The 14144-nt window shown below is 38.4% G+C and overlaps 1 protein-coding gene across 10 annotated transcripts in view; it reads right to left on the reverse strand.

Annotated features, from left to right (window-relative positions):
- The window catches only part of LOC131349118 (adhesion G protein-coupled receptor L3-like), a 296639-nt gene that overhangs the window by 112371 nt on the left and 170124 nt on the right, over positions 1–14144 (reverse strand). For all 10 annotated transcript variants that reach the window (XM_058384515.1, XM_058384522.1, XM_058384514.1 and 7 more), the window contains exon 6: positions 105–905. In XM_058384515.1, coding sequence (XP_058240498.1) covers positions 105–905 — 801 coding nt within the window. The remainder of the gene's footprint in view (positions 1–104; positions 906–14144) is intronic.

Genomic DNA, 14144 nt, shown 5'->3' on the forward strand with positions numbered 1-14144 from the left:
GAAAGAACTAAAGCAAAAAGCATGACTTTAGAACCTGTCTAACCTTCATACAAACACACTCACGGGAAATAAAAATAATAAACATGCACACGTAGATGCCTTACCTGGTCGAGTGTCAAGTGCCCCAAAATCCAGAGAGTATTTAACCACATGATAGTTATTCCAGACGTAGAGTAGGTTGTCTCTGGGGTTGTAATCTACTGCGGCGATGTACTGGTACGAGTTGGGAAAAGGGATGTCTAGGTAGCCATCTTTGGAAAGCTCCGTGTTGTAGATGTAGTCGATCCTGTTGCCAGTGGCCTCACTGTCGTCGTCCTCGTAGACGCTCCGGAGCACGTAGAGAACGCCACAAATCATGAAAGCATTGGAGGCTGAACGTTTATCGTAGGCCGTGTCCCAAGTACCTTCCACGCGCAACGTGTAGGGGTTCAGCTGGCTGACCACGATGCGACCGCTGTTCTGTTCAGTAGCGTAGATCACCCACAGTCCATTCTCATCTACAGCCAGATCCAGGTCTGACTTTCCACCCCAGCGGTAAGGTGATGTGTCATGGTAGTTGGCACCAGCAATGATAGCCTCACCGCTCTTGATGCGTGTACGCAGGTCAAACTTGACAATGTTCCTCGTGCGCTCCTTGTTGAAAAAGAGAGCGCCGTCATAGACTACAAAGCCTGTGCCATCCACCCGGTGGGGCAGCTTGTACGTAGTCGTGGGTCGTCCTGCGATAAAGTCCTCCTTGCTGGAGTACTCGGTCAGGGTGTCTGTGCGGTATGGGGTCCACGGCATATAGTAGATCTTCTCCGAGGCCTGCAGAGGGTCTTTACACCACGCGCCGGACTGGTGATCAGACTCAAACAAGTGCTCGCTTTGGTACACACCCCTTAGGAGGCCTGGACACAGGAAGACTACAGGACACAAGAGGACAATCAGTGCAATTTCACCAGTGATAAACCATTCATAACAACATAATGAAAGTGAGAACGCCCGTATGGGGTGTTTTAGGAAATGAGATTGTTCATTTAACTGGTTAACGTCTCTAGATGCTTTCTTTGTCCTTCTTTGAAATGAATTCATCTAATCATCAAATAAAACTCATCTAATAACACTCGCCAAATACCCTTCTGGGCTGATTTATAATAAAAGAGCAGCACTTAAGTCTCCACACCATCTCAGACACTGATGTGATGCTAAAACGGCTCACATTTACCCAAGCAAAGGTTGCGCTGTAAATTTTGATAAATACGCCCAGGCATCTTATTGGCAGTTGGTCAAGCAGGGTGGCGGCTTCGGAGACACAATAATTATTTTATATTTATTACTATCTGAACATATTCCCTCCCAATGGTAAGCCCAAGCAGATATAGTCAATTTGTGTCATTTTGATTTATAATGCCTGCTTGCCCAAAACTAATAAGAGCCCATCCCTCTGCTTACAGTTTCCCAGCAGAATTGAGTTTGCAAACACATCTGAGCTTTGCTTTCGATAGCTATGGATCAGCTCGATCCATACGGCTAAAAGGATTACTTTAGAGATATTGTCTAATTCCTATTAATTCCAGTATCATGTACTGACACCAAAGACGATATCATTTAGAAAGAGGCAGTTAGCCGAGATTGGTAATTAAATGCTGCACTTCTCTGGGATTGGGAGGAGTTGACATCTTACTTCTGATCGTTTTTATTGCCTCTAATAATTACAATTTGAGAAGAATGCAAAAAAGTTGTGTGAATGGTACAAGGAGCTCTGCTTTTGTCTAACCTTTACTCGCCCTACATTTTATCTTCTTTCTAAAGGGATGCTAAGCGAAGATGACATCTTGGCTTATGGCCTACGGATGTTGTAAAGCTTCGGGGAGATTAAACAATAGTGAGGATTCACAACAATTAGATGGATGCAGGGTAGGAAAGATCTTGAGAAAAGTTAGCGACAGAGATGCTCTGACAATAGGACAACTTTACAATACTACATTCCCTGTGTGTCCTAAAATGCAGACTAGTCCAGAAATCCTGAAGGTTGGAAACCCAATAACCGTTTAAATTCATTATATATTCATGAGAAACCCTGCTGAATGATCTTTAGTTCCGGACGATCTGACCTTCATTCCGATTCAAAGCCCTGCCCTGGAGAAGCAAAAAGATATGGGGCAAAGCAATGCTTATGCAGGCATTATAAACATTAATAGGGTATAATATTGGATGTTCAATATTCTGCTACATTATACAATTGTTATAATGTGCCTGCGAATGAAGAAATTTTACAATTTAAACATCTATAGTGTCATAAAGACACATTTCTCTGAGTCACTGACTTTTATAAAGTAAAGAAAAGAACAATATTAATATACACTGGCATTAAACACACACACACACGGTATCTGGTCTTAAAGGAATAGTTCACCAAAATGGAAATTTATACAACTGCATAATTTCAGTGCTAAACTCAGGAAACAAACTTCAGATATCAAATATGTCATGGCTGATTGAACACATTTACATTTCAATTATTCCTTTTCCATGTAACCTCAATCCTGAAAAGTTCTAACGCACCCGATTCAGGTCGTTGGTTAATAATTATGATAAATTAGGTGTGTTTTGATGGGAAAAGAAAAAAAACAAAACAATAACACATCCTGCAATACTTTTCAATGTCAGATGCTATACTTTTCAATGTCAGAGGCTTAGAACCTTTTTCCATGAGAACCTATATTCTTATGAAAACATTTTTTGTTAAAAGCTTAATCAGGACCAAAGTTTGCATATGACCAGGTTAGATAATGCCAAAATTCTTTCATAATGTCAGTGACAGTATGGACGAAAAATCATGTGGGTAGTGAAGATGTATTTAAATTTTACCAAGTGAAGGCCTACCTAGCTCAACAAGTTAAAGTTAAAATAATCTGATTATGTGACATCACCATTAAGTCTTTCTTTTAAATGCTTTTGCTTGATGTACTGTTTATATATATATATATATATATATATATATATATATATATATATATATATATATATATATATATATATATATGATTTCATAGATCAACAATGTTCAACTAAGAGAACTAGCTAATCTTTTTACTCTTAGCTAACAAAATACATTAAAACAATGCAATCGAGATAAATTCTGGTCAAAATGTAAGTTACTATGTTTTTTGATAGACATAGAAAAGACAACTATTGTGCTAAAGACATCTGAATTATATGGACCAAAGAAAGAAATCTGACTTTTAAGGACCAAAGAAAGAAATCTGAATTATATAGACCAAAGAAAGCAATCTGACTTTTAAGGACCAAAGAAAGAAATCTGAATTATATAGACCAAAGAAAGAAATCTGACTTTTAAGGACCAAAGAAAGAAATCTGAATTATATTGACCAAGGAAAGAAATCAGACTTATAGGGACCAAAGAAACAATTCTGACTTATATGGACCAGAGAAAGAAATCTGACTTTTAAGGACCAAAGAAGAATTCTTACTTATAGGGACCAGAGAAAACCAGGCTTATAAGGACCAAGTCCTTAAAGTAGTCTTCTTTGTACTTATTCAGTCTATATTAGTTATAAACTTGGAGTTGGGGTAATAATAAAAAACCTTTTGTAATTTTAGTCCTCAAACCTATCATGCTATAAATTAAAAAAGATAATTATAAAAATATGTGCTTACTATAAAAACCCTATGAGAATAACCTCAAAGACAGGTAACAAATTAAATGAAAGGAGATGATTGCTCTGCGGCATTTTTGGTGGAATGGTTTGGTTCCACGTGTCTCCTTCGAGGTTAAGGTTACTGGAAATCGATAGAAATTTCTTCTGAATGATGGCCTATGATGGAGTGGGATGTGGGAATGGTCACTTCCACACATCTCATCCTGTCACCAGATCTTGACTCCAGATTATGGAGTGATGTGTTAGAAACCTAACACCAACTCCTTCAAGGGAAAACATTACTCCAGTTCCTGAGATTTGTAGAATCAATGCCCAAGCATGCTGAGGCTGTCCTGGTGCCTGGTGCCACCTCACTAAGACAATTTATGTTCATTCTTTTCTTTAATTTGTCATCCATCTGTATATTTCGGGGCAAATCACTGTATTTTTTAAGAGCCAAGCCAGATTTTCCCAATTTTGGATGTCCATGGACATCTCTAGTCAGTCACTGTTCACTGAGAAACTTGCTAGAAATCTATGTAATCTTACGTAACATATTATTTGTGTAAATGAAACCAGAGACTACGTCTTCTATCAAGTAAGCTAATGTTGGTCAAATATATATTTTGTGAAATATAAATAAAACAAATTAGACTATTTTAGTAGTGGTGATGTCATATCATCAAATTAATGACTTAAACTTGTTGACCCAGATATGCTGGTCACTTGGCATGGTCAGGATTTGGGCCAGCAAACAGATGATGTACAGACAAGCATGCAGAGTGAAAGAAAAACATAACAGAGACATAAACATAGGTCAAGAGAACAAATGTACATCGATGGCTGATTAAGATGAAACATTTTGCATTGAGACAAGACAGGACAGAGACAAGGACAAGCTCCGTCTAATCAACCCACTGTCCAGTAACAGCTATCAGATCCAGGTGAAAGGGCCACCACCAGGGTAGACACAGCTATATGGGAGAATCATCACGGTTATAATTGTGGTTCAGGATGAAATGTCTGTTGATGTAGGTTGATTTAATTCCCCAGTTTTGCTGCTATGTACTCCATATATACTGAACTTGCCTCATTCAGCACTGTGACGCTAACCTTTTTGAAATGTTTTTCTGCTTAGCACAGTTATAAAGAGCAAGTTAACTGAATTCCCATAACCTTCCTGTCATCTTAAACCAGTCTGGAAATTGTGTACATCTGCGAGTATGTATGTGTCACCCTTCCAAATCCCCACACTGCATTTCCTGCCTATCACCCTCAGCCTGGAGCCTGCGTGCCTCATCATAATGATGTCATTTCCAAGCCTGACAGCTTACTGGTTATTGATTGGAAGATGGAGTTGATTTAAAATGAGTTGGCTGTGTCAATACGGCCAGCCAAACACTGTGTTGGGATCCTATGAGATTTAATACACATTGCACAAACCAGGCTATATTGAATGTGTCAGTGTGAGTTTTAGCAGTGGAGTCAGAAAGAAATCGATTCTTTTATAATTACATGAGGTGCATTCGGGGAAGACAGGTCTGGTTTGGGTATACTAATAATCTATATGTGTAACAGCTCTCCAGGGCTTGGAATAGTTATCAGATATGTTCTGCACACTTTTTTTTTCCAGACTTGGGTGTGTGTTTATCTTTTCCCTACATACTTTTACATATCTAAGGCTTCAACTAGCATAATACATTTCTTTCGATCCATGTAGGAATTTCTATACAATACATTTCAATGGCAGGTTTCCCTTTTAGAAATCTTTCAAATTAGATTGAATAATTTAAGTTAGAAACCTAAACCTACGTTACACACACATGCATTATATATAAATACTTACAGGCTTAGCTAAAAGCTTGGCCGTTTGTTTTGCTAGTTGTTCAGTCCTCAAATTACGCTTCATAGGGTTCTTTCATCTTGGAGATTTCGACAGCTGAAGCTTTCCGGAAATTGTAGAAATATTTCCAAGCAGAACCCTATTAAAGTAACCCTATCAAAAAATTATAAGAAAGACTCTTATCCCTAAAGGTGTGTTCAAAATTTTATAATTAAATGTGTATTGTAGGTATGGACCATAGATATCCGCATTAGAGACTTGTAGCTAAAAGCTTGTCCTCTGTCTCTTTAAAGGAATCCTCGACAGTCTTGAGAAGATTTCCAAGTACTCAAAAAATCAAACAAAAGGAGGCAAAAACACAGAGCGTTGTTGCATTGTGTCATGAATCTTAATGCACCAATGGAGTAGTGACCTCAGTAGTGTTAACTTCTTGTATTCAGGAACCCCTCTAAAAATACATTTTACACTCCAGTTTAGTGCACATTACACTGATCAGGCATAACATTATGTCCACTGACAGGTGAAGTGAATAGCACTGATGATCTCCTCATCATGGCACCTGTTAGTGGGTGGGATATATTAGGCAGCAAGTCAATATTTTGTCCTCAAAGTTGATGTGTTAGAAGCAGGAAAAATGGGCAAGTGTAAGGATTTGTAAGTACGTAGTTTGATAGAGTTTGATGAAGGGCCAAATTATGATGGCTAGATGACTGGATCAGAGCATCTCCAAAACTGCAGCTCTTGTGGGGTGTTCCCGGTCTGCAGTGGTCAGTATCTATCAAAAGTGCTCCAAGGAAGTAACAGTGGTGAACCAGCGAACAGGGTCATGGGCAGCCAAGGATCACTGATGCATGTGGGGAGCGAAGGCTGGCCCGTGTGATCAGATCCAACAGACGAGCTACTGTTACTCATAGTGCTGAAGAAGTTAATGCTGGTTCTGATAGAAAGGTGTCAGAATACACAGTGCATGACCGGTCAGAGCTGTTTTGGCAGCAAAATGGGGACCAACACAATATTAGACAGGTGGTCATAATGTTATGCCTGGTCAGTGTACAGAACAATATATATATTTTTTTTTCCAACTATACACATTCAATCCAATCTGAATTTATTTATAGGCGACTTAATTCTAACTTACAAAAGACTGAATTAAACCAATTTAAGACCCCAGTCAAACAAGATAATATATAATAACATTGATAAATTAGGTTGTGATTTCAATCATTGTAACGGAAAAAAAAGAAAGAAAAAAAAAACAATCATGGACCTCCTGGCCATGCTTCAAGAACCTCACTTTGAGAACCAGTGATCTAGGACACTAATTTGAATATAGATGGTGTGGATTGACACCTAATTTGGACATTTTTTTGTGTGTGTGAACCCAGCAGCAAAGTAGGGGAACCAAACCAAATCACGGGTGTGAAAATGAGGATGGGCGTGAACAGAGGAAACACATTTCCCATTTACTTTACTGACAGACTAGACGAAGAGGGAGGACAAAAAAAACACACACACACAAATAAAAACACCCCCACACCACATCTGCAGAATACACTTTCATAAAGGAAACGTAAAACATTCACAAGTCACAGAAAGCTCTTTGTTATAAATCACCTATGAATGTTTTACGCAGTGTTTATAACAGTGTTACGACTGCAGCGAGGTTCTGCAGTGGTGCTCCTCGACAATGCAGACTAATTTTTATTTATTTATTTATTTATTCTTTTCAGGGGGGGTTAGGGAGGGGGATGATGGGATAGAGAGGACATTTCACTTTACCTTTCTGTTCCACTTCTAGATAAGGCATGGGAAAGAAAACACAGAGAGAGAGAGAGAGAGAGAGAGAGAAGCAGGAGAATGAATCATCACATAATAACCATAAAACTGCAAATACATAGAAATACGGGTCAACCTGCATCCTGTAGAGAGAAAGAAATGTCCGTTGTGTTTGTGGAGAGTCAAGTGTCCTTGAAAAAAAATAATAGTATTTGGGAAAGGGTTAAACATTTCACTGAAGCATTTTTTATTTTATTTTACTGGAGAAACATTTCCAAAAGTGCACATTATCAGCGCGGTAAATGACAAATAAATAACAAAATTCGATAAAAAGTGTGTGTAAGCGTGTGTGTGTACACTCAATGTGGAAGGACAACAAATGACCATGAAGCAATTCCACAATTGTGATTTTCTTGCTAAATGTTATGCAAAATAGAAACTGTGGCACAACACGGTGCTAACTGAATTCTCAATTCTGATTGGTCAGAAGGTGCTGGATAACTACATGTTAATGTGAACTCCTTTGTATTTCCACTATTTTGAAGTCAACTATGGAAGGAGTCTCCAGCGTCGGTCCTTCGCAAGAGTAGGAGATAAAGCTCTAGATTTTCCGCCAGCTCTTTAAAGCAGATAAGGTTGGGGATTTCTCCTTAACCTGGCAACCTATTTTGTCTTATACTTTAAAAGAGAGAGAAAAATATGATGTATTATTCTTTAATAAATAAAAAAACTGCTAGTCTTGGCAAACTGCTTATCACTTTAGAACATGCTGTTATGGGGAAATCATCGGTTTCGGTGGTGATGGTGGTAAGAGTTAATCTGCTTTCCGGTGTTGATTATTTTTCTACATCGTCACACTTCGTCGTGTTTTATTCCTTACTTAATACGATGATGTGTATAAATTATAGAGCAGTCTGCATCATTGTGGTTTGTTTTTTTTTGGGTTTTTTTTTAGACAGGACACACCTACAAGAGTAACTGCAGGGTAAACATTGCAGTGTGTGTGTGTGTGTGTATGCACTCACTTATTAATTTAATAAAGCAGGACCAACCGCAGCACGAGAGACTGACAGCCAGATATTAAACCCAGTGTTTTATACATCAGTGGAACAATCTTTTCTGATGACTCTGATATTTCATACTTGTGACACGCAGAGGAAACGCAGCCAAGTGTTTCATCTGATAAAAGCTGTTTATTAGAACTACCAAACCTATTTATTTAATATTTATTATACCAAGCATTAGAAAAGCATTGAGGATACAAGTGACGCTGAAGCTTCATGCTCGCGGATGCTCACAGATTTTAATTCCTTCTTTCCGTCAGCCATTTAAAATATATAGAAAGGTTAAGATGCTTTTTAAGGGGCAAATATTTCGGGGGGAAAAAGTTAGGAGGTTATTTCACGTAAGGCATTTTTACATTTAGGTCACAAGACACAATACTAATTGAATTTAAATAAATGATTCAAGTTTACATATGCTTGATTCTTAATAGTGTGTGTTGTACATCACAAAATAATAAGATTTTATTTTTTTTAATTATTATATTATATTATATTATATTATATTATATTATATTATATTATATTATATTATATTATATTATATTATATTATATTATATTTAAGAATACATTTTTAATAATATTTTTTATGATTTTTAATTTTTTTAATTATAAGCATACATACAGTTTATCTTTATAGGCTACATGATACCAGTATGATAATATCATTATCATAATATGAACATATGAACATATGCATAATGAAAGCGTATGGACGTATGAATAAAAGACCAACTCTTTTTTTTCCCTCACATGTCATAGAGAAGCCTTGTGATTGTAACAGACTACAGAGTCCATACAAAAGTATTGAATACGCTGGCTGGTCTTTTTCTCATACATGCAGGAGTTATTGTGAGAGCTTGTTAATGAGAGAGAGCTTATTTATCATATGCTCTGATGATTAGCATAATCCAGAAGCCATACGATAACTCTACATTGGACATGTAGCCATGTTAAAAGCCAGAAGCGGTCAATACTAATACTAATACCTTTACAAAATATAGCACTGCTTTACACTCATACAGGTGCAAAATACAGTATCAATGCCTGTTTCATGCTGTTCTCCTCTGCATTGCTCAATGAGGTAATGGCGTGTGCGAACACTTATCAGTCCGTCCCTAATAAACCGTCCCGCTGGTCACCACTACAATGACCGCGAACACTGCTGCGGTTATCAGCTGTGCACACCGTCTCTTGCTTGTCAAAACGAACCAAATGGAATCAGCCAATCGAGCGGCAAGGTCACTCCTGTACCAAGACGACACACACACACACACCACAGACGATTTGTCACAAGCCGTCGAGCAGCGTCACGATTAAGGAGCCGATAGAACGGAGCACCAGGACTCGCACGAGAGAAAGCAGTAGAGAGACGGACGGGAAAAGGAAGGAAGGGGAAATTGGATATGAAAAGCTTTTTTTTTTTTGAGGCTTTCTGAGTATTTAATAAGATTTGGGAAAGCTGTCAGTGAATGAGACAGTTATAGACTTAACAGTGAGGGGAAAAAATGATTGGAAGAATGGGGAGGAAAAAGCACATTAAAGACTTGGATGTGGAAATATTATCGCTTTCGTTATAGGCTCGGTGTTATCTGTCCCATCGGGAATTACTATTGATAAATGACACGACTACAACAAAACAATAATCAGTGCAGAGGTCATGAGGAGAATAGTGAGGATTAGTGGGAGCACTTTTTCTTTTTTATAAATGCCCATAACCTGTTATAATGCACTTGTTAGGAATTACATGTTAATAATAATAATAATAATAATAATAATAATAATAATAATAATAATAATATTTTTATTATATAATTATTATTATTATTATTATTATTAGGAAGGAAAGGCAGTAAAGATGAATGGATAGATGGATAGATGGATAGATGGACGGAAGGAAGGAAGGAAGGAAGGAAGGAAGGAAGGAGGGAGGGAGGGAGGGAGGGAGGGAGGGAAGGAAGGAAGGAAGGAAGGAAGAAAGGCAGTAAAGATGAATGGATAGATGGATGGAAGGAAGGAAGGAAGGAACAAATAAAGGACAGAAGGAAGGAAGGAAGGAAGGAAGGAAGGAAGGAAGGAAGGAAGGAAGGAAGGAAGGAAGGAAGGAAGGAACAAATAAAGGACAGAAGGAAGGAAGGAAGGAAGGAAGGAAGGAAGGAAGGAAGGAAAGGCAGTAAAGATGAATGGATAGATGATAGATGGATAGATGGAAGGAAGGAAGGAAGGAACAAATAAAGGACAGAAGGAAGGAAGGAAGGAAGGAAGCAAGGAAGGAAGGAAGGAAGGAAGGAACAAATAAAGGACAGAAGGAAGGAAGACTGGGAGAAAGGCAATAAAGATGGATGGATGGATGGATGGATGGATAGATGGAAGGAACGAGGGAAGGAAGGAAGAAAGGAAGGAAGGAAGGAAGGAAGGAAGGAAGGCTGGGAGAAAGGCAGTAAAGATGGATGGATAGATGGAAGGTACGAAGGAAGGATGGAAGTTAAGGAAGGAAGGAAGGAAGGATTCATATCTAATGAAATGTCTAAATATAACCTGCACAATATGGCATTTTAGGAAAAAACATAATTGAACATACTTGAACATGTGACTCATTTCCTCCCGGTTTTGTGTAACACAGTGTTTCATGCTATTAGAGAAAATAAATATTAACCCCACGCTGATGTGACGGCGTTCCACATGACCTGGAGTTACTGTTCGCTTATTTTCCTCCAACAACATTTGCTAAAAAATTTTATTCCTTTTACACCACAGCAATTTTCCAAATGAGTACATTTTTTTATCCATTTATAGTAATATTTAATGTTGTGGAACGTCCACGAAGCTAATTAGTTCCTGTTATCACTATAAGCTATAAACAGCCGTTCCCTCCAGACTTTTACTCGCTCCTGAAGTTAATAAGATGGAAAAAAAATCTGCCGCAAAGCCCTGAAGATGTAAAGTTACAGAGTTAGCTCGGAGTGGTGCGACTGTTAGAAACGTAAAATGAAACATCTCTTTAGAGTAAACAGATTCTATCAACTCAGTGGTTACTATGGTTACTATAGAGATGTTGAGGTATTAATAAAGGATTAAGTGCATGAATATTAACTTTTTTATTTGTGTGTGACTGAAACTATTGAATCCACCCCTTCAACCAATCAGAACAGAGAATTCAGCTGTTCATGATTATGTGCTATACAGGTTACTGGTGAAAGCTATCCAAAAATGCAGAAAGAAAGAAGAGGAAGGAAGCTAAGAGGTGGGTAGGGATAAAAAAAAGGAAGTATAAAAGGAAGGAAGGAGGAAAGGAAGGGGGAGAAGAAGAATAAACGGGAGGGAGGGAGGGAGTGAGGGAAGGAAGGAAGGAAGGAAGGGATGAAAGGAAGTATTGAATCCACCCCTTCAACCAATCAGAACAGAGAATTCAGCTGTTCATGATTATGTGCTATACAGGTTACTGGTGAAAGCTATCCAAAAATGCAGAAAGAAAGAAGAGGAAGGAAGCTAAGAGGTGGGTAGGGATAAAAAAAAGGAAGTATAAAAGGAAGGAAGGAGGAAAGGAAGGGGGAGAAGAAGAATAAACGGGAGGGAGGGAGGGAGGGAGGGAGTGAGGGAAGGAAGGAAGGAAGGAAGGAAGGAAGGAAGGAAGGAAGGAAGGGATGAAAGGAAGTATTGAATCCACACCTTCAACCAATCAGAACAGAGAATTCAGCTGTTTATGATTGTGATATATAGGTTACTGGTGAAAGCTATCCAAAAAATGCAGAAAGAAAGAAGAGGAAGGAAGCTAAGAGGTAGATAAAAAAGGAAGGATAAAAGGAAGGAAGGAAGGAAGGAAAGAAAGAAGGAGGGAACGAGAAAAAGAACAATAAAGGGAGGAAGGAATAAACGGAAGGAAGGAAGAAAGGAAGGAAGGAAGGAAGGAAAGTAAAAAATAAAAGGAAGGAAGGAAGGAAGGAGAGAGGGAAAGAAGGAGGGAACAAGAAAAAGAAGAATAAAGGAAGGAAGGAATAAAGGAAGGAAGGAAGGAAGGTAAAAAATAAAAGGAAGGAAGGAAGGAAGGAAGGAAGGAAGGAAGGAAGGAAGGAAGGAAGGAAGGAAGGAAAGAAAGGAAGGAAGGAAGGAAGGGATGAAAGTAAAAAATAAAAGGAGGGAGGGAGGGAAGGAAGGAAGGAAGGAAGGAAGGAAGGAAGGAAGGAAAAATAAAAGAGAATAAGGAAGGAAGGAAGGGATATTTCTTCTCTAAAGCTGAGCTGAACTTTAACACTGTGTTAGTTCTGGATGTCAGTAAGCACTAACACAGCCATGCTTCTACACAAACATCATACACACAGAGGGAGTAGCAAGCTAGTACCCTATTCCACTAACCACTAACTCTCTCTCTCTCTCTCTCTCTCTAAAAAACACAGCATAAACTCCTCAACTTTACCAACCACTGTATCTGTTAAAAAGCCCTGACCCTGAAGGCTCTTCAGAACATCTTTTTTATCACTTTAAGGAGCATCTGGCATACAAGTAATGTATATGAGCTGTTACTATAGAAACAGTAACATTTTACAAACTTCTCATTTAGGCTAGAGCCAGAACTAGCTGTGCGATTCCCTAGAAATAAGCCCCGCCTTCTGACCAATCAAACAGAGAATTCAATTCACACACACACACACCCTTATCTCTTTTCTGCTGTCCTCAGATCTGATTTTTCCAGCGCTTTTTCTTGCCATTGTTCCGGTCGTCTGTTCCTTTACTCTGCATCTCCACACCCACCCACTTATCCACTCTCTTTCATTGTGCTCTCTCTCTATCTCTCCATCTCTTTCTTTTCTTCTCTCGGTAGTGTTTTATAACCTTGAGGCTGTAAAGAAAAGTGTACGGTATTCTCTCTCTCTTTCACTATCTTTCCATTCTGTGTGTGTGAAAGAGAGAGAGAGAGAGAGACTGCAAGGGACTAAGTGTGACAGGTGTAACAGATTGGAACTTGGACAACCGATCCCACAAGGGACACACACACACACACACACACACTCATATAACTAGAGCAGATATAATTCAAGTCCTTCTTTTTTAAATATATTCCAGCCTCAAAGCCGGATGATAAAAAGCAGCTGTGCTTGTGATGCTGTCCTCTCTCTCTCTCTCTCTCTCTCTCTTTCTGTGTGTGTGCGTATATGTGTGGGAGGTGTGAAGCCTCCTGCAACCTGTGATTAAAAAGAAAGCATCTATCACATTCTGACCAATCACAGTCAACAGTACATACCGCCGTAATCACACCTTTGGATGGCAATTTTTTCTCAGACACACACACACACACATAGAGACCCACATTTAGTAAAATGTTCTAATTTTCTCATCAGTCTAGGCGCGGCCGAGCGCACAGCCATCCATCAGCACAGCAGGACATGCCGACTGTAACGCCATTCAATCTAATGTGAGTGTAAATAGTGTGTATTTGTGTGTGTGTGTGTGTGTGTGTGTGTAAGCACAGCCCATTCGCACTATGCAAGCCCTTTAGATTATTTGATTGTACAAATGCTGGACATGATGATCATATATTGTGAGATTTCATTTATTTCCATCCAATATTATGCATATAGTGATTTATTATTATTATTATTATTATTATTATTATTATTATTATTATTATTATTATTAATAATAATAATAATAATAATAATAATAATAAAGTAGATAAAAAATGTCCACCATGGTCTGGGTTCCTGCCTCTGAAGAGTTTCACAAAGGGATTGAAACAAACTGAGAAAGAAATTTCAAACCAAAGAAAAATAAAAGACATGGGAAGGAAGATGAGGAGAGGAAAAGAGAAGGAAGGAAGGTG

Source organism: Hemibagrus wyckioides, linkage group LG29 (genome assembly GCF_019097595.1).
Source record: "Hemibagrus wyckioides isolate EC202008001 linkage group LG29, SWU_Hwy_1.0, whole genome shotgun sequence".
Classification (NCBI taxonomy): domain Eukaryota; kingdom Metazoa; phylum Chordata; class Actinopteri; order Siluriformes; family Bagridae; genus Hemibagrus; species Hemibagrus wyckioides.